This window comes from Rutilus rutilus (genome assembly GCF_951802725.1).
Source record: "Rutilus rutilus genome assembly, chromosome: 22".
In the NCBI taxonomy this organism is placed as follows: Eukaryota; Metazoa; Chordata; class Actinopteri; order Cypriniformes; family Leuciscidae; genus Rutilus; species Rutilus rutilus.
The window spans coordinates 20,916,557-20,939,295 of NC_140227.1; the positions used below are offsets into that span (position 1 = coordinate 20,916,557).

At 36.0% G+C, this 22,739-nt stretch overlaps 3 protein-coding genes across 9 annotated transcripts; 2 read left to right on the plus strand and 1 right to left on the minus strand.

Moving 5' to 3' along the window:
• Positions 1-823: 823 nt before the first annotated feature.
• On the minus strand, positions 824-5,571 carry LOC311282464 (uncharacterized protein). Its single transcript, XM_084396262.1, has 6 exons — positions 5,455-5,571; positions 4,950-4,978; positions 4,312-4,449; positions 4,095-4,232; positions 3,599-3,820; positions 824-1,715 (listed from the first exon to the last, which is right to left on the minus strand). Exons 3-6 carry the CDS (start codon positions 4,427-4,429, stop codon positions 1,402-1,404), a joined length of 792 nt encoding a protein of 263 aa, XP_084252388.1. The 5' UTR covers positions 4,430-4,449; positions 4,950-4,978; positions 5,455-5,571; the 3' UTR covers positions 824-1,401.
• A 218-nt stretch (positions 5,572-5,789) lies between these two features.
• Positions 5,790-11,737, plus strand: cxxc1b (CXXC finger protein 1b). Of its 4 annotated transcripts, none has more exons than XM_084395457.1 (15): positions 5,790-5,915; positions 6,052-6,071; positions 6,509-6,624; positions 6,721-6,821; positions 6,946-7,085; positions 7,937-8,092; positions 8,166-8,303; positions 8,496-8,606; positions 8,697-8,875; positions 9,126-9,333; positions 9,468-9,578; positions 9,689-9,738; positions 11,026-11,122; positions 11,240-11,392; positions 11,473-11,737. In XM_084395457.1, the coding sequence occupies exons 2-15, from the start codon at positions 6,069-6,071 to the stop codon at positions 11,617-11,619; spliced, it is 1,710 nt and encodes a 569-aa protein (XP_084251583.1). In that variant the 5' UTR covers positions 5,790-5,915; positions 6,052-6,068; the 3' UTR covers positions 11,620-11,737. The 4 variants fall into 4 exon arrangements, with proteins under 4 accessions (XP_084251583.1, XP_084251584.1, XP_084251581.1 ...); XM_084395458.1 differs by having other exon boundaries at positions 5,833-5,915; positions 6,946-7,070; XM_084395455.1 differs by having other exon boundaries at positions 5,866-5,904.
• A 786-nt stretch (positions 11,738-12,523) lies between these two features.
• mbd1b (methyl-CpG binding domain protein 1b) lies at positions 12,524-22,447 on the plus strand. 4 transcript variants are annotated; one of them, XM_084395588.1, is made up of 17 exons: positions 12,524-12,654; positions 13,143-13,687; positions 13,817-13,954; positions 14,050-14,173; positions 15,283-15,644; positions 15,745-15,827; positions 15,961-15,992; positions 16,716-16,886; positions 17,481-17,543; positions 17,630-17,662; positions 17,750-17,830; positions 18,712-18,876; positions 19,463-19,687; positions 19,763-19,837; positions 20,041-20,136; positions 20,989-21,105; positions 21,194-22,447. In XM_084395588.1, the coding sequence occupies exons 2-17, from the start codon at positions 13,176-13,178 to the stop codon at positions 21,668-21,670; spliced, it is 2,754 nt and encodes a 917-aa protein (XP_084251714.1). In that variant the 5' UTR covers positions 12,524-12,654; positions 13,143-13,175; the 3' UTR covers positions 21,671-22,447. The 4 variants fall into 4 exon arrangements, with proteins under 4 accessions (XP_084251714.1, XP_084251716.1, XP_084251715.1 ...); XM_084395590.1 differs by having other exon boundaries at positions 19,463-19,645; XM_084395589.1 differs by having other exon boundaries at positions 12,649-13,038.
• The last annotated feature ends 292 nt before the right edge of the window (positions 22,448-22,739 follow it).

Below are 22,739 nucleotides of genomic sequence, written 5' to 3' on the forward strand. Positions count from 1 at the left end.
ACAAGCCACATAAACATCATGCACAAATAGCTTTTCAGGTGTAAAACTTCACAAGCTACCTCTGCCTAAAGTGCTTTTTTAAGCAATAGATCTAAATCAGCATTTTGTTAGATGCAGCTAAACATACACCTACCTGCGAATGTAAATGTTCTGTAGATCTGCTCAGAAACGTGACATTGAGCGTATTGCCGGTCAAAGCCAAATTAAGTTTCATCTCTGATCAGACTGTGCCTTTAGCTTCAAGGAACAAAAGTCATTTGTTTGGTTTGTAAATATAGAGAAATTAATACAAATGAGTCTACATTTTTAGAAGTTGTTCTCTGTGAGTTCTGCAGCAATTCAATTGAATGTATGATATATAAAACTATATGATTTAAAGCTAAAAGCATAGACTTGTAAAATATATTTCAAAACTTGAATGTTTGAAATGATTTATGTGAAGTCACAAAGCAATAAAAATGTTTTATTGTCACATGTGCTGACAGTACAGTTCTTAGAAATAAGCATCGGTGTGTGTCTAAAGACGTATTTCTACGCATTAAAACCGAATTGCCAGTTATATTTCAGCTTCCCTGTTTATTGCCGTCTTTATTCTCATTACATCTGTACTCAATTAAAGGAAGGTGTTGTTCTTTTTTTATATTATAAACAGATTTTTTTCAAGCGCATAATTTATAATTGAGAAAAAACATTTATTTTAATTTGAATGTGTTGGTGCATTTAATTGGCTGTTAATAATAAACTGATCTAATGAAAAAACTTATGCTTGACTTTTTTCAAATGTTTCTCTTATTTTTAAAAAAAGATTCCCATACAACAATATAACTCATTTGTCATTGTTTATTCAATCAAATCTGCACATTAATCATTTGCACATTTACCTCCAGTTTCATCTCAACATTAATTTAATATGCCAGATTTGATGTGCAAGTTGTCAGTTTTAGGCAAACAAATCTAGTAGCTCTTTTTGCTAACTTGCATTCTTTTCACACAAAAGAGCTTTAAAACATAAAAAAAGAGAGAAGAACTGGTTTTATTTTTTATATATAAGATATAATGCATTCTAACATTGTCTTGCCACATATATAGGCTACATATAAATAATTGTTTGCAGTGTACCTTTGACAATTTATTTGACCAATTTGCATGTTTACTCAATGAGCTGGACAAAAACTTTAATATTTTGATATATTGTAGTTCAGGTGATATGTAAACAGCATATGCATTTTTCCTCTGATGCAGTGTGAAAATGCAGTATCAAATGCAGCCGTGCAGTATCATAGCCACAATCAACCAGCAGATTTACATGCTTGTGAAATCAGCACATAACATTCGCTACATTCCATTCCGGCCTGATCTGATAGTCATGACCAGTATATAAATGACAGTGAGACTGTGCGGCTAGTGAAACAGAAGCTGAGAGAGTTCCATGCCGAGCTCCAGACACTCAGCCGTCTGTAGACAGAGGTCGCACGCGGAGCAGTCGAAGGCGCTTTCTCCCCAACTGCAGCCGCACGCCTGCACGAACTCGGCACAGCTGCAGCATTGGCAAAAATCTATGAAGTCCTCCAGAGAGGAAGGGTCGCAACAACATGCTTGAGAGCAGAAGGATGTACAGACTGAGGCCACGCAGAATTGACAACCATCACCAACGGCCAGCAAGCAATCCCAAAACTTGCAGAACAAACACGCTAACAGAAAGGATGCACACAGGTCTAGAAGTGCAAGAAAAGAAGAGAAGAAAATGCATTACGTGTGAGATTAAATGCATGGTCTGCATTCAACACAAATTTTTTTTTTTTTTTAAGAGGTTACGGTGAGCCATTTGCAATGGAAGTGAATGAGGCCTTATAAGAATAAGCGTATAATTTTATAAAAGCACTTACATTAGTCTGATAAAGTCACTATGAAATCAAAATAGACCATTCTTGCTTGTTTTTTTATGGAATATTGCCGTATTCATTATAATTCATTTGTCCATGGCCATCTTTTTTTTTTTTTTTTTTTTATGTGCCATCGTAATCTTCAATGAAAATAACTTCCCCTCCCTCTTGCAGCGACTTCTCTTCTCTTCTCTTCTCTTCTCTTCTCTTCTCTTCTCTTCTCTTCTCTTCTCTTCTCTTCTCTTCTCTTCTCTTCTCTTCTCTTCTCTTCTCTTCTCTTCTCTTCTTCTCTTCTCTTCTCTTCTCTTCTCTTCTCTTCTCTTCAGGTGTGAGGGCGGAACAACCCGTCACTCACATGAGATCACAACAAAAGCAAACCAAAACCATCCATTTAATTCCCGATGGACAAAATCAAGACCCATCCATTTCTCAATGTCCGAGAAGCCGTTTCACTCATATATACGTCACAACAGGGAAGAAAAGACTTTCGCAACTTCTGTTTCATGACGACTTTAAAACTATTATTTGAGCTGTTAAGTTGTTTAAAGGGGTGGTATAATGCCCTTTTCACAAGATGTAAAATAAGTCTTTGATGTCCCAAGAGTGTGTATGTGAAGTTTTAGCTCAAAATACCCCACAGATATTTTTATATATCATGTTAAAATAGACACTTTTTGAGGGTGAGCAAAAACGCATTGTTTTTGTGTCTGTCCCTTTAAATGCAAATGAGCTGCTGCTCCCAGCGCAGGGGGCGGAGCTTCAAGAGCTTGTGTACTTTTACCTCACAGAGACTGAGACATGCACTGAAAATTTCAGAGTCGGACTCAAGAAGAAGTGACAACGTGTAGACAACATTTGTGAATGGTTAGTTGATGAATTTATGTAGCTTATGTGTCATTATCTTCTATTCATTAATTAGCATATTCTGTCATGATTATCTATAAATCGTGTTCCGGGGGCGGGGTTTATGTAAATTTGAGGGTTAGTGATGTCACTAACCCGGGAGAAATGTCGTGTAGTCCCTACCAGCCATTTGTTGTAGTCCTTAAAAAACAATTTATTTAAAAGAAAATATCTCCCTTTGCTTTGAACTTTGAGCGTCATAACTTTGCAGATGTTGTTTATGCTCAAACAGCAACATTACACACTAACTAAACTTAGAAAAATCAAATCATAATCAACCACCACTTTAAATCATAATTTTTACAGTCCTTTAATGTTTACACACATTGTTTAAGTCTTATGGCCCCATTCACTTCCTGAGTGCCTCACTGTAAACCAGATTTTTGCTTTTTTTTTTAAGAAAAGGAGGGAAGAGTCTAAATTAATTTTTGTAATAATCAACAACATTACGCCACGAGTGCTGTCGATTGAGCTTAACTTGTATTGAACCCGGAATATTCCTTTAATGGCTGTAACACAGACAAAATATTGATGTGGTAACCACAAATAAAGCAGATTTGCTGACACCGTGGTCCATCATAAAACTGCTATCCTGTTTGTATAAGTTTAAGCACCACACTAAGAAAGTTTGGGTTGTGCATGCATTCCCTCATAAATTTAGCTAAATACTTATGATAAAAGAGGACAGGAAGAAGGAAAGCTGTTATCAGTCCTGCTAGCGAGGATTTCAGCTGCATCTATAATGCATTAGATGTCATAAAAATTGAATCCCTCATTTCATTGAGTCAAATGCAATTTGAGGTGTTGCTTACCTTCAGCAGGGGCTTTCAGGTTCAGATGACTTTTCGATGTGGAGGTGGAGGAGTGGCTGATTTTGCGATGACGGTGTGTTGCTTTATAAGCGGTGATACGTGAGTTTTTGAGTTGGTTTGCGGGTAGCTGAACGCAGACAGGAAAAGCATCACTGATGTCTCTGCCAGGTGCGTCTTGAAGTGGCTTTTTCGCATCTGCTGGGACTTCTTTGATATGCACGTCTGATGAGGAGACAATAATAAAGTTATTTGGATGTTGCCTTAAAGCAGTGGTTCCCAATTCCAGTCCTCGTGACCCACTGCTCTGCACATTTTGTATGTCTCCCTTATTTAACACACCTGAACCAGATCATCAGCTCATTAGGAGAGACTCCATGAACTGAACTGAGTGTGTCAGATAAGAGAGACCTACAAAATGTGCAGAGCAGTGGGTCACGAGGACTGGAATTGGGAACCACTGCCTTAAAGAATGATAGGTAGTGTGAAGGATATTTACCAAATGCTAGTGGTTTTGTTTTACTATGAGGAGAAATAAGACATGAGTTTTCCTTCCCAGAGAGTTCATCTGTTGGTGAGAGTTCATTATCCTTTAGACATGCACTGGTAGATTCCAAGTCTTTTTTGTCAGATGACTCTACAAAATAAATAAAGCACATTATTAGTTGCTCTTTTCCTCTATACTGATGTATTAAAAGAGAACGGAAAAGTCTTACCAGAGTTTTGAAAAGTTGATACACTTGGAACTGAATGAACTTGAGGGTCATCTTCACGAAAGCTGGATTTTGATCCAGTTGGTGACCGGCCATGTTCCTCGTCATGGTCACAATTCATCTTTGATTCAATAGTATTCGCTACCACATAAATAAGTGTAAATATGAAGAGTGAAAATGCCAGAGCATTTGAACTCCTAACTATGTCATAAAATATTCAAACACAGGAAGCACAGAGAATAGATGTGCTATAGTCTGTGGCATAAATGAAATACTAATGGTAAAATACTATGGAGGAAGCTAATTGATCACTTGACATATTGATATATTATGGAACTAACAGTTAATAATGTGAACACCATTTCAGTTTTCTTGTTTTGTGAGTAATATGACTACTTTTTACTGATGGATGTAATCATTTTTGATTTATACATTTGATATGCGCAAAGTATATTGATATGCGCAAAAAAATACAAAGCTTAGCGTAAAAAAGTACTGATGGAGCAAAAAGTGGCAGAGTCATTAATCTATTATTAATCTCAATCCATTTGGCAAACATATTGTGTGACAGGGATAAGAGGCATCCTAGATGTAAAGAGGGCAATAAATTTCAGCAACCTATTAGTCCAATGTTTGCTTACCTTGAGTCGAAGAGATGCCAGGAAAATTTCTTTCCAAGCAGATTTCAAAACCCAAAGAAACAAACAAAATATTAATATACAGATAGCCTACCTAAAATGATTCAAATACAATAGAAATTAAAACAAAAATAGTCTATACATATAATATTCTTATTAAAAAGAATTCAACATTACAAATTATTCAACCTAAATTTCACCAAAGATATTGTAGGACCAAATATTTATCGTAAAAACACACTGCTGCCTCCTCATCATGTAAACAGTAGGATATCAACTTGCGGCATTGTCACCAAATGTATCCAGATACTGATATTATCAGGCGAACAGTGATGTAATATTTATAATAGTTACTTTGTAAACCTAAAACAATTCATGTAAATCAACAACAACATAATGTTGCCTCCCGTCTTTTTCAACTTGTTTTCTACTATTGCCAAGTTATACCATATATACAATCTTACGTATTATTATCTATGATCATTAAAGTTTATGAAAATTCACTAACCTTCAACACGACATTCATCTCATTCTCATCGCCCCTCAGATACCAGATTGATACTTGCTCTGCAGGGGCCGTTGCCTAATCATTATCCATTCGTTAGCATGCTTATAGTGTTGATAGGACCACACCCCCAACCAATAAAAAAATGCAATAACAACAACAATTATTATAAATAATAATAATAATAATAATAATAGTATTAAATAATTCTATTAAATAACTAATAGTAGTATTAGTATAAGTATAATTGTTAGTATTGTTGATGTTTTTAAAATATTACTTTTTTTTTAACAGAAAACATGTTGATTATTAAGCTTTCAATGATCGTCATGTACTTTGTCTGTAAACGACCTAGAAAATGAACATAGCTTTTCCCTCCGTGAGGACTTTTATTATGACAATCAACCTTCTGCCGAAACAGAACCGAAACAAAGCTGATGTCCACTGCCCACGGTAACAATTAGGTTTGTAACATTGCTCCAGTTCCTCGTTTTGTTTGGGAAATTTGACTGTTATCAAACTCGGATTATTCCGGACATTTACGTGTTCATGCATTATCTCAATTTATCCTTATTCGCTCTGTTTGATCGGATCTTCTAGAAGGCGGGGAAGCAGCCATGGTAAGTCTGCTATTATGATTTGATAGCATATTAGCTCCGGCTTGAGCAGTCAACACAATACAAAATTAGTTCTCTAAAAGCGATCGTTGCAAATGAAAGAACGAATTATTTATTTATATAGTTATATAGTAAACCAGCACTAGATTTTCAGCACTGGATAGTTAATCTATTTTCTCGTTATCAAGTGTGCTATCATGCTAATATGTATTGTGACACACTGATGTTGAACTTTGGCCAAAACATGTATTTGTTTTAAATGGATAACTAATTTAATGTTTTTTTTATTGTTTATTATTTCTAATTAAATGCCATACAAACATAGTCTTTGAAGCACGATAATGTCTTGATGATGATATTTCTATTGAGTGTGTCTTGCAGTTTTATTGTATTGATTGTATTGTATTCTTTTCAATGTTTTCTTTCTATTGTCTTCATAGGACAGTGAGATGTCTGATATGGACCAGGCTCCTGCTATGAAAAACACTGTAGTAGATGGAGAGAATGCTCCTCTCTACTGCATTTGTCGAAAACCAGACATTAACTGCTTCATGATGTGAGACAAATCTCTCCAAAAAATCTTTCAAAAAGAATATGAATATGTATGCGTTCAAACTGAGAGCTTAATTTGGATCACATCTTTTCCCCACAGTGGTTGTGACAAGTGCAATGAGTGGTTTCATGGTCACTGCATAAATGTGACGGAGAAGATGGCCAAAGCTATCAGGGAGTGGTACTGCCACCAGTGTCGGGGTCAGTGATTGATGACCTTTTTTCCGCCGTTGTTCACCTTAAAATATTTAAACATGCACTTTGTCATATTAAAATATATTTTGTTACAATATCAGTTAATCAGTTCTAATTCTTTATCTCTTAGAAAGGGATCCATCTCTTTCAATACGCTACCGGAAAAAGAACCGTGATAAAGACATTGAGCCAGAGAGGGTTGAAAAACGATCCAGCACTCCAGAGTACAAGATCGATAAGCGCCGTGGGTCGAAAGTTAGTGTTTCTTCAGTATGTTCTTATATCTAAGTTTGCTTGTTATACACTCGGCACTTTCTCTATTGCATTATTGTTGGGCAGTTTGACAATTTTTTATGGTACATAACAGTACTTTGCAAAGGTCTTAGGCACGTTAGTATTTTCACCAACAAAAAAATGGTTTTAAAGCCAGCCATTTATCTGTTGGTGTAGTTTGTCAATAGGAAATATCAGTTTACATTTCCAAACATTCCTTTTGCCATTAATTGTAATAATCCAGTGAGATTTTTGTATGCACAAAGGAGTCTGACAACAGCCGGTATGATCCACACGGAGATCTGATCTCACCTTTATCGAGTCCGTCTGGGATGAAGAAACAGAAAAAAACGGAGACTTTCCAAGCATCTTGGAGACGTTGCCACAGTTCTTTTGGATTTAGTCTGTCTTAGTTTTTTTCTGTTTCTTCATGTAATCTCAGACTCGATAATGGTAAAATCAGATCTCCATATGGAAATCCTTGTGCATACAAAATCTCACTGGATTATTACAATTAACGGCAAAAGGAATGTTTAGAAATGTATTTTATTTAATAATAACCATGTGATAATGCCCATTTTTGGATATAACAAGTGAATGACATTTTTCACTAATGGTGTGTATCTATATATATATATATATATATATATATATATCTCATCTTAATTTATATTTCATCTCAATTTGTCTTAATTTGAACTTAATTAATTTTAAAACAAGACTGAACTTACCTAATAACTTTTAAAAGTCATTAAACCTGAATGGATACTATAGGAATTTATATTTATTACATTTATTAGTGATAATATAGAACAATATAATAGTGTGGTCCTCTAACTGCGTTCCAGGTGAAGCGATCAGCCCGTATGTGTGGTGAGTGCGAACCCTGCACTAGGAATGAGGACTGTGGTCAGTGTGACTTCTGTAAAGACATGAAGAAATTTGGGGGCCCGAACAAGATTCGTCAGAAATGTCGTCTAAGGCAGTGTGTCGTCCGTGCTCGGGTGAGTGTCTTTATAAGATGGTTTATTAGGTAGTTTTTGTTTTGATGTTAACTCTCTCTCATTGTTTTTGCAGAAAATGCTACGTGTTCGGGACGAGGAGTTTTCTCTGCGTGAGAGGAAGGACAATATAATGCACAGAGATAGACGATACTTAGATGATTACGACGAGAACGATATGGAGCCATATGAGCGCTACAAGGACAGAAATGCGGTAACGGCTAATTGCTGTTGCTCAACCACAACCACTTAGTATATACATACATTCATTTGAACTCTTGTCAAGTTAGAAGATGTTTTTATAACATGAGTATGTTTGAGATTTGCTTGTTATGGATGATGCTTTAGGTCTCAGCACACTAAAGAATAAAAAATAAATCTCTTCTGTGACCTGTTTTTTTTTTAGTCATGGGGCAGTGATGATGATGAAGACGGCCCACTTTACAGTCCTGTCCCACGGAAGAAAGCTATAAAAGTCAAGCACGTCAAGAGGAGAGACAAAAAATTCGACAAAAAGGTGCAATGAGGAATGCAGTGCTTAATACATAATTGTTTTTTTGATTGCATTTAAGAAATAGTTTTTGTTAATTGTGCTCATCTTTTACAGAAAGAGTCCCGTCGCCACAAGCAGAAACAGAAGCACCGTGATCGTTTGAGGCACAGCGAGAGGGGAGACAGCAGACATGGGGGAGACATGCAACAGTGCCTGGGGCCGAACTGTATTGAGCTGACACGTCCAAACTCAAAATACTGCTCTGAAGACTGTGGCATGAAGCTGGCTGCCAAGTAGGTTTTTTCATTAAAGTCGGCATGAAACAGAAGTTGGTTGATGTCACAAGTTATTTTGATTAAAGATAAATCAGATCAATTATTTATAATAAATACTGCTTTACACCATAAAAACAAGAAATTGAGATTTCATGGTGACTTTAAGTGCAGCCAACTAGCACTGAACGATCGCGCAATGTTATGCCAACATCAGTGTGATGTGTTTTAAAAAGATCGTATTGATTTATTGATCTGCCGATCTGTGCAGCCGGATCTACGAGATCCTCCCGCAGCGAATCCAGCAGTGGCAGCAGAGCCCCTGCGTCGCTGAGGAACAGGGCAAAAAACAGCTGGAGCGCATCCGCAGGGAGCAGCAGGCTGCACGGATGCGCCTTGCCGAAATGGAGCGTCGTTTCCACGAGCTCGAGGGCATCATTGCCAAAGCCAAGCAGCAAGTGGTCCAACAGGATGAGGATGTGAGTTTCCAGTAATGCTTTTTCATGCTAATGTCATTTGAATTTTATAGAATAACTGGTAAGAGATGGAGTTTGTGTGTTTCAGGGATCTTGTCATATTTATTACTGTGTAAAGCTAATATCCTTTCTTGCAGGTGAATGAAACTGACAGTGAGGACACAGACCTTCAGATATTCTGTGTGTCCTGCAGTCACCCCATCAACCCCAAGGTGGCGCTGAGGCATATGGAGAGATGTTATGCCAAGGTCAATATATGTTGTTTTCTGAGTCCATTTATTGGTTACTGATTTATGATCACCTGAACATTGAAAATTAATTTGTGTAATACTAACGCTTGGTTTTATTAATTTAACAGTACGAAAGCCAGACATCATTCGGTTCCATTTTCCCCACCAGAATAGAAGGGTAAGAGAGATATATTTGAAATTGTTATGATCCAGTACAGCAGTTACGACTGAATGTCCCTGAATACCCTCAGTTCACTTAGAGAAACTCTATCTTAGTGTGCTTGTTATATCGACACTTCCTCTATTTGCTCGTTATTTTTATGGAATTTAAAAAGATTTTAGATAAATAAATGTATTATTACTTTATCCTTCTGAGACCCAGAAAAAAAATGTCATCGCATTGTTTAGAGAAACAAATGGTAAAAAAAACTTTTTTGGAAAAATAATATTTTATTCATACGTTATGCTATGTCCTCTGTAGTGGACACCAGGACTAAGTTGTTTAAAAAATAAAATGACATGAAATTATATGTATAGGCAAAAACATTGGGATTTTTTTTTTTTTCAATCACCAATACATTTTGGGGTTTCAGGATTTTTTTTAACCAAAATTTGTATAAAGATGATCCTCAACTATGTTATGAAAGATATAACGGAATGAATTGAAACACCATTTTACTTTATGCAATATGTGGGTACAATGGCCATAAATTTATATTCCCATTCAATGCAATGTATCTATACACTATCTAATTTGCACATTAATGTGTTCTTGGAGCAACATTTAATGAAAAAAGAAGTGTAATAATTGGAGTAATAATTGGCAACATTTTAATAATAATATCTAATATTTCATAGGAATATTGATGTATAATTTATTTCCATATTCTCTTGTTGTGTCTCCCAAAATGCCTGATAAACATGAAAGTCCTGATGTCCTCTACAGTGGACATGTAGTTTTATATAACGTTTTCCTGAGATGTTGGTTTATGAAATACAATTTGAAAAGTAGTCCGATTTAAATTATAATTACAATATATTATCCTAATATATATATATATTTTTATATTTATTTTTAAAATAAATGACAATATATTTCCTACATTTGATAAATTAATTAATGTCAGACATTTTTAAAGATGAAGGAGAAGTTGATTTCATGGTGAAACCTCCAAACATTTGGTATCTCTGAAAAGCCCTGAATGTGCTCTTTACAGGACACCCAGGTTGTGACATGTGACATGTATGATGTCAGAGAAATTCACTAAAATATAATGTCCACTACAGTGGACAAAATCTATTCCTGGATCCCAGGAGGTTATAATGGCCATGTGATAATGGTTATTTGAATATAGTATATAAAATATTTATAATATAGTAAAATACTTATACTATAATATACTATTATATACACGCATGCATATTATATATACGTTTTTTATCATTCTTTTTTTTATTCTATCAGGGCAACAAGACTCTTCTGTGATGTGTACAACCCTCAGAGTAAAACATACTGCAAGAGACTCCAAGTTTTATGTCCAGAACATTCCAGAGATCCAAAGGTGAGAGTTTAGTTACGGTCTTGCCATAATTCTGCTCAGACTAAACTACATCTTATAAAATCTCTTCAGAACTTGATTTGTGTTCAGTACATCTCCATTCTGCTTTTCTCTTCTCAGGTCCTAGCAGATGAGGTGTGTGGGTGTCCACTAGTGCGTAACGTGTTTGAGCCGACTGGAGACTACTGCAGGGTTTCAAAACGCAAGTGCAACAAGCATTACTGCTGGGAGAAGCTCAGACGGGCAGAGGTGGACCTTGAGCGTGTCAGAGTGGTCAGTTAAGTTCTTCAAAACTTATTGTCATTGTAGTCTTAATGCATTTTTATGTACTCATATTTTTCCCCTCTGAACAGTGGTACAAGCTGGATGAGTTGTTTGAACAAGAACGCAATGTGAGGACGGCCATGACCAACAGAGCAGGACTACTGGCCCTCATGCTCCACCAGACCATCCAGCATGACCCCCTGACCACTGACCTCCGCAACAACAAAGACAGATAGCCTTGTGAACTATCAGTGTTTGCTTAAAAAAGTATTTGTTTATATTTGTATACTTTTCATATTGTATATTTGTCATTATTTGGACAGAGTCATTCATAATAAACATTCTTCATGTCTCCTTCAGTCTGTATTGATTAATTTTAGGGATGCACTGAAGATTTTCTGAAGATAGTCAGTTCTCTTCAGATATTTATGCATTTAACCCCACAACCCTCAATATATATATTTTTTTTCTTCCAATATTTCGAGCATCTCGAACTGAGCTTGTTCATAATATTTCCACACAAATAACTTTTTGGGAAATGATTGCAATGCTGTTTGCGTGCAAGTTCAGAACAGACATTGGCCAACATAAAAATAAAACAAAACAAAAACAAAAAAATGGTTCTGATTGATGGCTGGTTAATTGGCATCTATTAAGTAATTTCACCTGTGTACAAGTAATAACAAAACAGTAAAAAAATGTGTGTGTTATTCTTAAACATACATCCGTGAATCATTTATTATTATTTTAGTGTTCAGACTTTTGGATCCCACTGTATGTATATGAAAAAATGTTATAAATACCTAGACATGGTAATAAATATTAAAAATAGTAAAAGAAATTAAATAAATATATTCATTTCTTTGACTATTTTTAATTTAAGTGAATATCCCATTTTAAATTTGTACTATCATGTCTAGGTATTTATAAAAAAATTCATATACATACAGTGGGATCCAAAAGTCTGAAGTCTAAAATAATAATAAATACATTTTATTTTAAAATATTCACGCAGTAATTTGTATATATGCGACATTGTTAAATCTCTATGATCTGTTGTGTAGCAGTACAACGAACAGAATGACCGATAAATGAAATAAAGTTAAATGATACATAAAGCTACGCGACAAATCTTTGTGTGACGTGATATGGGATCTTTAATTCAGAACATTTGAGTCACGTGTTTCCGGGTTACAACAGCACTTCCGGCTTCTCTCCATTATCAGTTATTTAAAATATATCAATGTGAGGGCTCGTTAAGGGGTTCACAGGTAGGTTTTTTTTAAATGGCGTATTGTATGTATGACTTTTAGTTTAACCGAACCATTAAAAACAGCTAATAGTCTCGGTAAACATCAGTATCCAGTGTTATTTACTATCATTTCACGCTTGCTAACACTTTAGCCACCACGCTAAATATTGGCGCTTATACGTGTTAGGCTGTGTCTCAAAACCTAGTGTGCTGACTACCTAGACAGTATTTTGCGCATCAAAGTCGTGCTTTTGTAAATAAAACGATTCGTCCCTATAGGGAGAGCAACAATAGGCAGAGTCAGCTGACCGTTGAGTACAATTGCAGGTGTCTGAGCTGAATGCATAACATAAAGAGAGTATTCAGATAATTCGACTTTATAAGAGCTTCAGATGGACAAAAAGTAGATGTTTATCTCCTTTTGAAATTCAGTTATGTAAATCAAGGTTGTTTTTTTTTGTTGGTTGAAAGAAACTATTTCTACTAATGCATATTTTCTGATTGCAGCTCAAATAAGCAGAACAGGGAGGCTTTACTAACATGGAGACAGAGGAAGTAGCAGCTGAGGCACCCGCAGAACCAACATCCGAAGTAAAAGATGCAAATACAGAGGGAAACAAAGAACCTGTACCCACCGAACCAACATCCGAAGTTAAAGATGCAAATACAGAGGAAAATAAAGAACCTGTTCCTGCAGAACCAGCATCCGAAGGAAAAGACGCAAATACAGAGGAAAATAAAGAACCTGTTCCTGCAGAACCAACATCTGAAGGAAAAGATGCAAATACAGAGGAAAACAAAGAACCTACGACAAGCACAGACATTCAGGACCATGTCACGGACAAAAACAAAGAGGAAGCTGTAACTGAAATAGAAGGTGAATCTTCCAAAGATGTCGACAAGCCTCCTTGTGACTGGCTGGAGCCACTCGAAGAAGACTGCGAGGACGTTGATTCCCAGAGCGTCGATGGAGAAATAGAGAGCCTTGCTGGTAGCGAGTGGAGTGGGAGTGTGGTTAGTGTTTTGAAAACTGCTGGCGGCAGAGGTGCTGGGTATGTACATGACCTGGATTCTTCCTCATTAAACGCATCAAACTTTTATTTATTAAAATGCCTTTCATCTTATGCATTGCATTACATTGTTTGAGCTAAAACAGATGTATGTTTTTCTTTTTCATCTAGGAGACCTAGACGGAGAACACAATTAGAGGTCGATGAAGGATGGGAAGATTGTCCGCCATTAGGGAAAGGATGGAAACGCAAGCAGGTTTTTCGTCGGTCAGGCAACAGTGAAGGACGCAGTGATACATACTATATAAGGTATATATAAAACAGTGTGTTTAAAATGTAACAGATACAATCTGAATAATGAGACTTTCATTTTGAATCACTGTTTATTTTTTTCCCCCTTTCAGTCCAAGAGGTCACAAAGTAAGAAGTAGGGTTGAGCTTATGAAACATATAAACGATTCTGTGGACCTCACAAATTTTGATTTTAAAACGGGCCAATTTCTTGGTGACGGTCCTCGAAGAAGAAAGGTGAGGAAATGTTCAGCATGCTTTTTTAATTGTCAAGTCAAGTCACCTTTATTTATATAGAATATACAATACAGATTGTTTCAAAGCTGTTTCACAGTAATAAACGGGAAAATGACACCAATTAATGGTCCAAACTTAATCAAATATGAGACAAATTCAAATTCTGTTTTTAAAGTAGGACTGTAAAATCGATTAATCGTATCTAACATAAAAGTCTGTGTTTACATAATATATGTGCATGTTTATATGTATTATATATATTTCTGTTTGTGTCTGTGTATATATACTATACACACTCACACACACACGCATATATATGTGACCCTGGAGCACAAAACCAGTCACATGGGTCAATTTTTTTATATTGAGATTTATACATCATCTGAAAACTGAATAAATAAGCTTTCCATCGATGTATGGTTTGTTAGGATAGGACAATATTGGTCGAGATGCATCTATTTGAAAATCTGGAATCTGAGGGTGCAAAAAAATCGAAACATTGAGAAAATCATCTTTAAAGTTGTCCATTTATGTTCGCGATTTTACTGCATTCACTCACAAAAATAAATCTTTTATATATTTACAGAAGGAAATTTACAAAATATCTTAATGGAACATGATCTTTACTTAATATCCTAATGATATTTGGCATAAAAGAAAAATCGATAATTTTGACCCATACAGTGTATTGTTGGCTATTGCCACAAATATACCCGTGCTACTTGTGACTGGTTTTGTGATCCAGGGTCACATATATATATTTATATATGTGTGTGTGTGTATATATATATATATATATATATATATATATATATATATATATATATATATATATATATATATATATATATATATATATATATGATGGATGCAATTTATTGTGATTTTACAGTCCTATTGTAAGCAGCTTTAGAGAGACAATTGTGTCATTATTCAAATGTGTAAAGTTCATCAATTATAATACTTATCAGTTATAAGCAGCTCTACAGAAGACAATAGTGTCATTCATTATTCACCTTGAGTTAGTGTTGATTCAGTTCAGTTCTATAACAGTGTCGATGTTGCAAAATGCATTAATTATAAAACAAATTTGATTCCGGTACCCATAGAAAAGGAGAGTGGATTCTCCTATGGCACACCATGGCGGCTCTTCTACACCCGGTTTTTCAAACGAATTACCGAGTGCAGGTGGCACGGCCTGCAGTCCAGGGTCTTCAGCAAGTCTCAGCTGTGGTACTGTTCCAAAGTTGAGCACATATTCCACCCAAAAGGCTGTGAATACTGTGACCCCACCGAAGTGCAGTACCTTTACTGGTCCTGGGACAGATACCACTTTACCAAATGCTGCCACTCGATCTCCTGTGGATCTGACTGGAGTTGCTGCAAATCCAATTGTTCCTCCCTTGGCTGGTTCGGTGTCTGCAGATAGGCCAATCAATGGCACCGGTGGAACTCGACAAACTTTGTTTGGGTAGGCGGTGCCTTTTCTTTTTCTTACACTGTAGCATACATGTCAAAAACAGTGGTGTGAATGTCTTTCTTCATGTCACTCTCATTCTGTTTGTACTCAGCATCTGCCTGAGATGTAATAAAACCTTTACTTTTGAAGAGGGACAAACTATGTGCCAGAACTGCAGGCTAGAGGTTAACACATGTAAGTCAAAAGTATTTTTAGCATTACATTCAGTTTTGTGAGTACAGGTTATTAAGCAACTTTATCTTAATAACAGAAGTGTATTTTTTGGCTATTGCTGTTCCTTTGGTGATCATGTTTTCTGTTGTTTTAGCAATAGCGAGACGCAGAAAACCCTACAAAAAGGTATGTTTTTATTTATTTATTTTATTTGGGGTTTTTGTGTTATGTAATCAGGGCTTGACAATGTCAATAATGTCAACAATAATGTCAAGTTGACATTAACACCCGCCAGATGTGGATGGATTTCAGCAGTGGCATGTAATGCAGTCACTCCTACTAGCCAGCTTGGTGGGTTAAAATGTATTTATAATATAGCCTAAATAATTTTTTTTAAGTGTTGTCAAAAATATAGATTTTTCAATGCATATGAATAGTTAAATATATCTGAAACGCTTCCAATACTCATTTTCCGCAGAATAGATACACATGTATGATACCAGCTGCGCTTTCTCAATTTCTCATCTCTCAGACAGCGAGTTTACACACAAACCCGCCTTCCCTCACTCACTCGTTTCATTTGCTCTGGATGAATATTGTTGGTGTTATAGGGCTTGAATTTCAGCATGGGATTGTGTGTATTCTGCCTAATGTGTCAGGTCTTAAAGTGACCGCAGCCTAAATATACCTGCTGCCAAATTATGAAAAATATCTATAGTTTTTCCCAATGGTATCGATGTCAAAATTGTGGCCAGCAAAAATGCTGAGTGGCTAGTAACTTTGGAAAACCACTAGCCAAAGTGGCTGGTGAGCAAAAAGTTAATGTCAAGCCCTGTATGTAGTGTATTGCATTACAAATATAAAGACATTTATTTGTGGGGTTTTTTTTGTGTGTGTGTACTTGTTTAGTGGAGTCCATGTGGCCGATGCCGAGCGTGCCAAACTGCAGTGGACTGTGGAAAATGTGTTAGTTGCCGAAATGGTCGACTACGCCTACGACTTAATATCCACTCTCGGAAAGTCGTTAAATGTCGAAAACGGAAGTGTTTGCACCCCATCCGGAAGGACAAGGGTGTAAAGGTACAGTGGTTAAAATCTGAATATTATTATTTTCTTTCTTTTTTTCTTTTTTTTTTTCAGTGAGCAGATGATTTTCTATGTTATGTGTAAAAATAAAATCTACAGTTGTTACCCAGAAGGCATTTGGACCCTTGGCCACACTTGCAATGTATGAATACCATTGGATTAGATAACAAAATGTACAGAATAATCATTTATTCCTAGTTTTTGCAAAGATGTATTTTCAGCAGCCATTACTCCAGTCTTTAGTGTCACATGATCCTTTAGAAATCATTCTAATATGCTGATTTGGTGCTCAAGATACATTTCTTAGTATCAATTGTTGAAAACAGTTGTGATGCTTCATATTTTTGTGGAAAATGTGATGATACATTTTTAGTATTCTTTTATGAAAAACAATTTATTTGAAATGGAAATCCTTACTATCAATTTTGATCGATTTAATGCATCTTTGCTGAATACAAATATTAATCTCTTACAAAATACATCTTACTGGCCCCAAACTTTTGAATGGTAGTGTATATAAGGATTTACCTTTTTTGTCTAATAATTAAATAGGTCACTTAAGTACCCTTTTTTTTATCTAATCCACAGATATCAGAGGGGCAGTTTTCAAAAACTGCTGGATCACTCAGCACAGCTTCATATATTTCAAAAGTGAGGAAATTTGAGTTTTATTTTCTCACAGTGCACTATTACTTCATTATGCTTGTAAAAGCATTAATCGTTAATTATTTTTTCAGCCCTCAGTCTCAGAGGAATTTGAGGACTCACAGGTAACAGTCTTATAAATAATCTGTCAGAAGTTATCTGAGGGATTGCTGTAAAACAACTATATCTAAATGTTGTTTTCCTGTGAGCAGAGTCCCTATCTGCAGTACAGTGACTCAGAGGATCTGTCTATGTTCTTTGGGGGTAATGATGGTGACAATGGTCTGGATGAGGTAGAGTTCTAGCTACACTGCATTATTTCACTGCAGTAGCTTTATCCGAGTGCCTTGATCACAGATATGCACATGATTGAAGAGAAAAACAAAGTATTTGTTCCCTCACCCTCATGTCGTAAGACTTTCGTTCATCTTCGGAACACAAATGAAATCTGAGAGCTTTCTGGACTCTCCATTGACAGTCTACGCAACTACTACTATGAAGCTTCAAAAAGTTCATAACGAGATTGTAAAACTAATCTACATGAATTGAGAGGTTTAGTCCAAATTTATGAAGAGACACAATCACTTTATATGATGATTGAATTGAGGCTTTTATTCACATATAAAAAGTAAACGGAAGCTCTAGCATGTTCGCTTGGCTCGTGAACCAATGAGATTCATTCTCGTGTTGCGCAACACGTTTGAGCTTCCACAAGAACCAATGAGGTTTGTTCTCGCGCATCAAACAGCTTCTGTTTGTTCGCTGATCAGTGTTTACATGTGAATAAAAGCCTAAACTCAATCTGTTCATCATATAAAGTGATCGAGTCTCTTCAGAAAATTTTGACTAAACCGCTCAATTCATATGGATTAGTTTTAGGATCTCTTTATGAACTTTTTGAAGTGTCAGTTGTGTAGCTGTCAATGGAAGGACAGCAAGCTCTCAGATTTCATCAAAAAGATCTTCATTTGTGTTCCGAAGATAAACGAAAGTCTTATGGTTTTAGAACGATATGAGGGTGAGTAAATGACAGAATTAAAATTTTTGGGTGAACTATCACTTTAAACTGCAAATATTTAATACAGTCAGATGTAATTAGAGACTTAAAATAATGTCCTTAATACTTTTCAAATAATTTTTTTAATAGATTCTATTTTTATCACTTGATTTCCAGATGGGTGTTCCTAAGGTGCGTCGCCGTTCCTGCGGGAAGTGTAAAGGCTGCGTTCGCCGTACAGACTGTGGAAGCTGTGATTTTTGCATGGACAAACCCAAGTTCGGAGGCAGAAATAAAAAAAGACAGAAATGCCGTCTACGACAGTGCCAAAGAGAGGCTATGGTGGGCTTCCAAAATATGACTTTCATTGTATTATGTATCTTTATTTATTTTAGTTTTCACCTTTTTATATGAATTAGAATATTGTTGTATGGGTCATTATTGTACTTTTAATTGTCTTCTAGATTTAGGGTTATTGTCATATAATATTAATTTAAAATGTTACACATTTACATATAATATTATATTACATATGTAATAATATATATATATATAAACTTTTAAGTAGTAAATTCACCATTTTTAACTGATTCATGGTCAATGACTTTTATAATCTGGTTATAACCTTTTAATGATCAAAATAAATACTTCAGTTTGAAAGGTACCAAGTGCTGTTACTTGTCATAAAGATATGTTCACTAAAAGAATCGTTAAGAAACTGGAATTGTTTAGTGGAATGAGAACAGTTAAATCTCTTACGCTTCTTTGGTGTTATTACCTGTATGTTATATTTACCTGTATGTTATGTTTCTCATTTAGCAGCTTTATTTATTTATTTATTTATTTTCCTTCTGGTTGGAATCTGATTATTGCGTAAGACTTTTTACACAAGAAATGACAATCATGTAAATTGTGTTGTGTTCTACAGAAGCATTTGCTGCCCATGGATGAGGCGGAGATGTTGTTTGCTCAGGGCTGGGTTACCCGCGGTAGGCCACGTTACACGTATGGACGCGGTAGACCCAGGTCCAAAAAGTTGTGGGATTTCGAGGTTTCAGATAATGAGGCTGAACAGTATGTGCCAAAGGCTTCCTCGGGTGCTGGCCGGATGGTAAATACAGACAGGCTCCTTCAGCCAAATTACAATGGAAAGGTATCCCAGTGGAGTCCTTAAAGCATTATTGCTTATTCCTAGTTAGCTTCCAGTAACTTTCTTCTGTTTTTTTAGGCTTACGTTTATACTGATGTTCCAAACAGTCATATGATGAACAACATCCCACTCTACCATCCACAAAAAGTTGAGGTATGTTCTCGCCATGAAAATCAATATAATACCCATATAATATTAATCAAGTCATGATGATTCCAAAAAAACTAATCCCAGAGAAGATTTCCCTAGAGACGGAAATAAGCTTATTTGGTTGTCAGAATAATTTTTTTTATTTATTGTTTGAATAGTCCTATATAAATATGTTTGTATCTCCTCATCCCCTATCTTTTGAGAAGATGAGAGGCCCTCAGCTGCACGCAGGACGGGCGGAGATGATCAAAGAAAATGGGTTTCAAGGCAGTGTCATCAGTAGCAGAGCCTTTCTGTCTGTGGTAAGCTTCTTATGGGTGTCTCTCTTAAGCTTAAACAAATAAAAACAAACAAAAAAACAAAGATCAGCAAGTGGGAAATAAACCTAGTAAGTTGCATAGCCATACACTTCTGATACTGTTCCCACGCAGAGAGGAAAAAACAGCAGACTCAGTGACTTTCAGTGACTTCTTTGAAGCTGAATGAGTAGGCAGTGTTTCATTAATTAGATTGATTTTTGGTTGTCTTGACAAAAAGTTTTCTGAGAAAACAAGACTGAAATGCATAATGCATGGCCTTTAGATTAGTGTATTAAATTAAATAATAGTAGTAAATATTAATGTAATATATATGAATAATAATTAAATATTTGAAAAATATATAAAAATGTATCTTTGTGTTTGTATTTTTATTCAGCAAGGATACAATATATTGATCAAAAGTGACAGTAAAGACATACGGTTACCAAAAATTTCCATTTCAAATAAATGCTGTTCTTTTGAACTTTCTATTCAAAGAATCCACAACAAAATGTATCACGGTTTCCACAAAAATATTAAGCAGCATATCAATATCATTTCTTGAGCAGCAACTCAGCATATTAGAATGATTTCTGAAGGATCATGTGACGCTGAAGACTGGAGTAATGATGCTGAAAATTCAGCTTTGATCACAGAAGTAAATGACATTTTAACATATATTAAAATTGAAAACGGTTATTTTAAACTTAAATAATATTTCAAAAATATTACAGCGTTAAATGTATTTTTGATTTCTTTCAAAACATAAATAAATAGTTCCAGTACACGTTGTCGATCGCTTAATTCGCTTGTTCTGATTAACCAGCTTTATTTGCATTTCCCATTTATTTACAGAGACCAGAGGTCCTTTCTGCAGCTAGATACGATACTGCAGCATTTCCACCAAGCTGTGCTGGGGAGAGTTTGAGTAGAGGTCAAGAAGAGCAACAGGAGGGCGAGTCTTGTCCATCGGTAAGGAGCTATTTTATGGATGATGTCTGAATCCCATAATATGGAAGTCATTGTGGTAACAGTGATTATGTACATCTGCCTTTTGCAGATCACTCAGATATTCAGCATGGCAGACAGTGACCCCACCATCCAAGGCATCGACATCAATCATGAACTGATGCCGCTCCTGAAATCTCTTCGTAGCATGGTGCTTCCCGTCCTCTGGTTCTGCGTTGTGGTGGAAGGGCCTCGGTTACAGCTGATGCAGTGCTCCAAGCGCTCCACAATGGCAGACACCATAGTTCATATTGAGCCCAGTTTCCACTACCACATCAGCGTCCAGGGACAACCCCTGCTGCCCACCCACAAACTCTACGACGGCCACCCGTCTCGTCTCACCACGACAGAAGAGGTTGTTGCCCTCCTCGAGGAGCTGGAAAGGTACTCTGTCTGCCAGGGCTCGGGGCACAAGGATTCAGCAAAAGCGCCAGAGCCTGTGCTTCCCGAGCGGGCGGCTACCTGTGACTTCCTCATTTTCCCAGAGGCAGAATGCTGTGAAAAATGCAAAACTCCACAAAAGGCATAAAGAGACTATTCAGCACACGGAGATTGGTCTTGAAGTAATACATCTCTTATTCCAGCCCACTTGCTAGATTAAATTTCTCCCTACTCTAATGTAAAAATATTAGAGCACCGTTTTGTTTTGTTTTCTCAAAGAGATGCCACCATTACATTGACTGCTGAATTAATTTTTGGTTACTTAAATCCACAAATCATGAATGACATTACTTCCCACATTATTGAGCGACCACTAAACATAAAGATGTTTTTTTTACCCTAGAGAATGTGACGCACATACTGGTACCCGCTCTAGCTAAGGATGCACATTGAATCCTGGTCATATAAATGGAGGCAGTGAATGGGGATGTTTTACACAATTAAACCCTGATCAGTTTAACTGTACATCTTGCCTTGCACTAAAGTTACAATAGTGCTTCACATTCATTTAGGTTTAATTCCTCACACCAATGATACCTGTACATGTTTGAATGCTTATGTACTTCTCAGGGGGGATTTTTCAGAATGCATTAATCTTGTGGAAGATCCATGTTTGTTAAAAGATTTAATATTTGCTGTATGAAATGGGGTGAGGCTGCTCTCTTGTTTTGGATAGACAATTTTGTACATAGTGCAACTGGTGGCAGAGAAATTAAATCAAATATAGTGAGAATGTTTTTATAAACATGTCTTTTGCTTTCCAGAAGTTCTGTTTCCTTTATTATAAAACACTCTGGATTTGTTTGTATGTGCTTTCATATGAATAATCTGAATTCCGTTTATTTAATAAATCATATTATCTGTTGGATAACTGTCATTATGTGCTCGTTATATACATATACATATCACCATACTTTCTCAGTTAATCTGTAAATGTCGTTTTACAAGTTTTCTGAAACCTTGTTTAAATATGCAAATGAGGTATTATCTTATTAATACATTCACTAATTTGCATACATTTAAAGAACAGAAAACTGAACATTAAATAAAGCCAGGTTCAACATTCTTGTTTCATTTTGGTGACATACTAGAGTTAAAGGTTTTCACAGAGAGGAATTTGGTCTGAAAGTCAATTTTCACCACGTTTCCAGGAATGA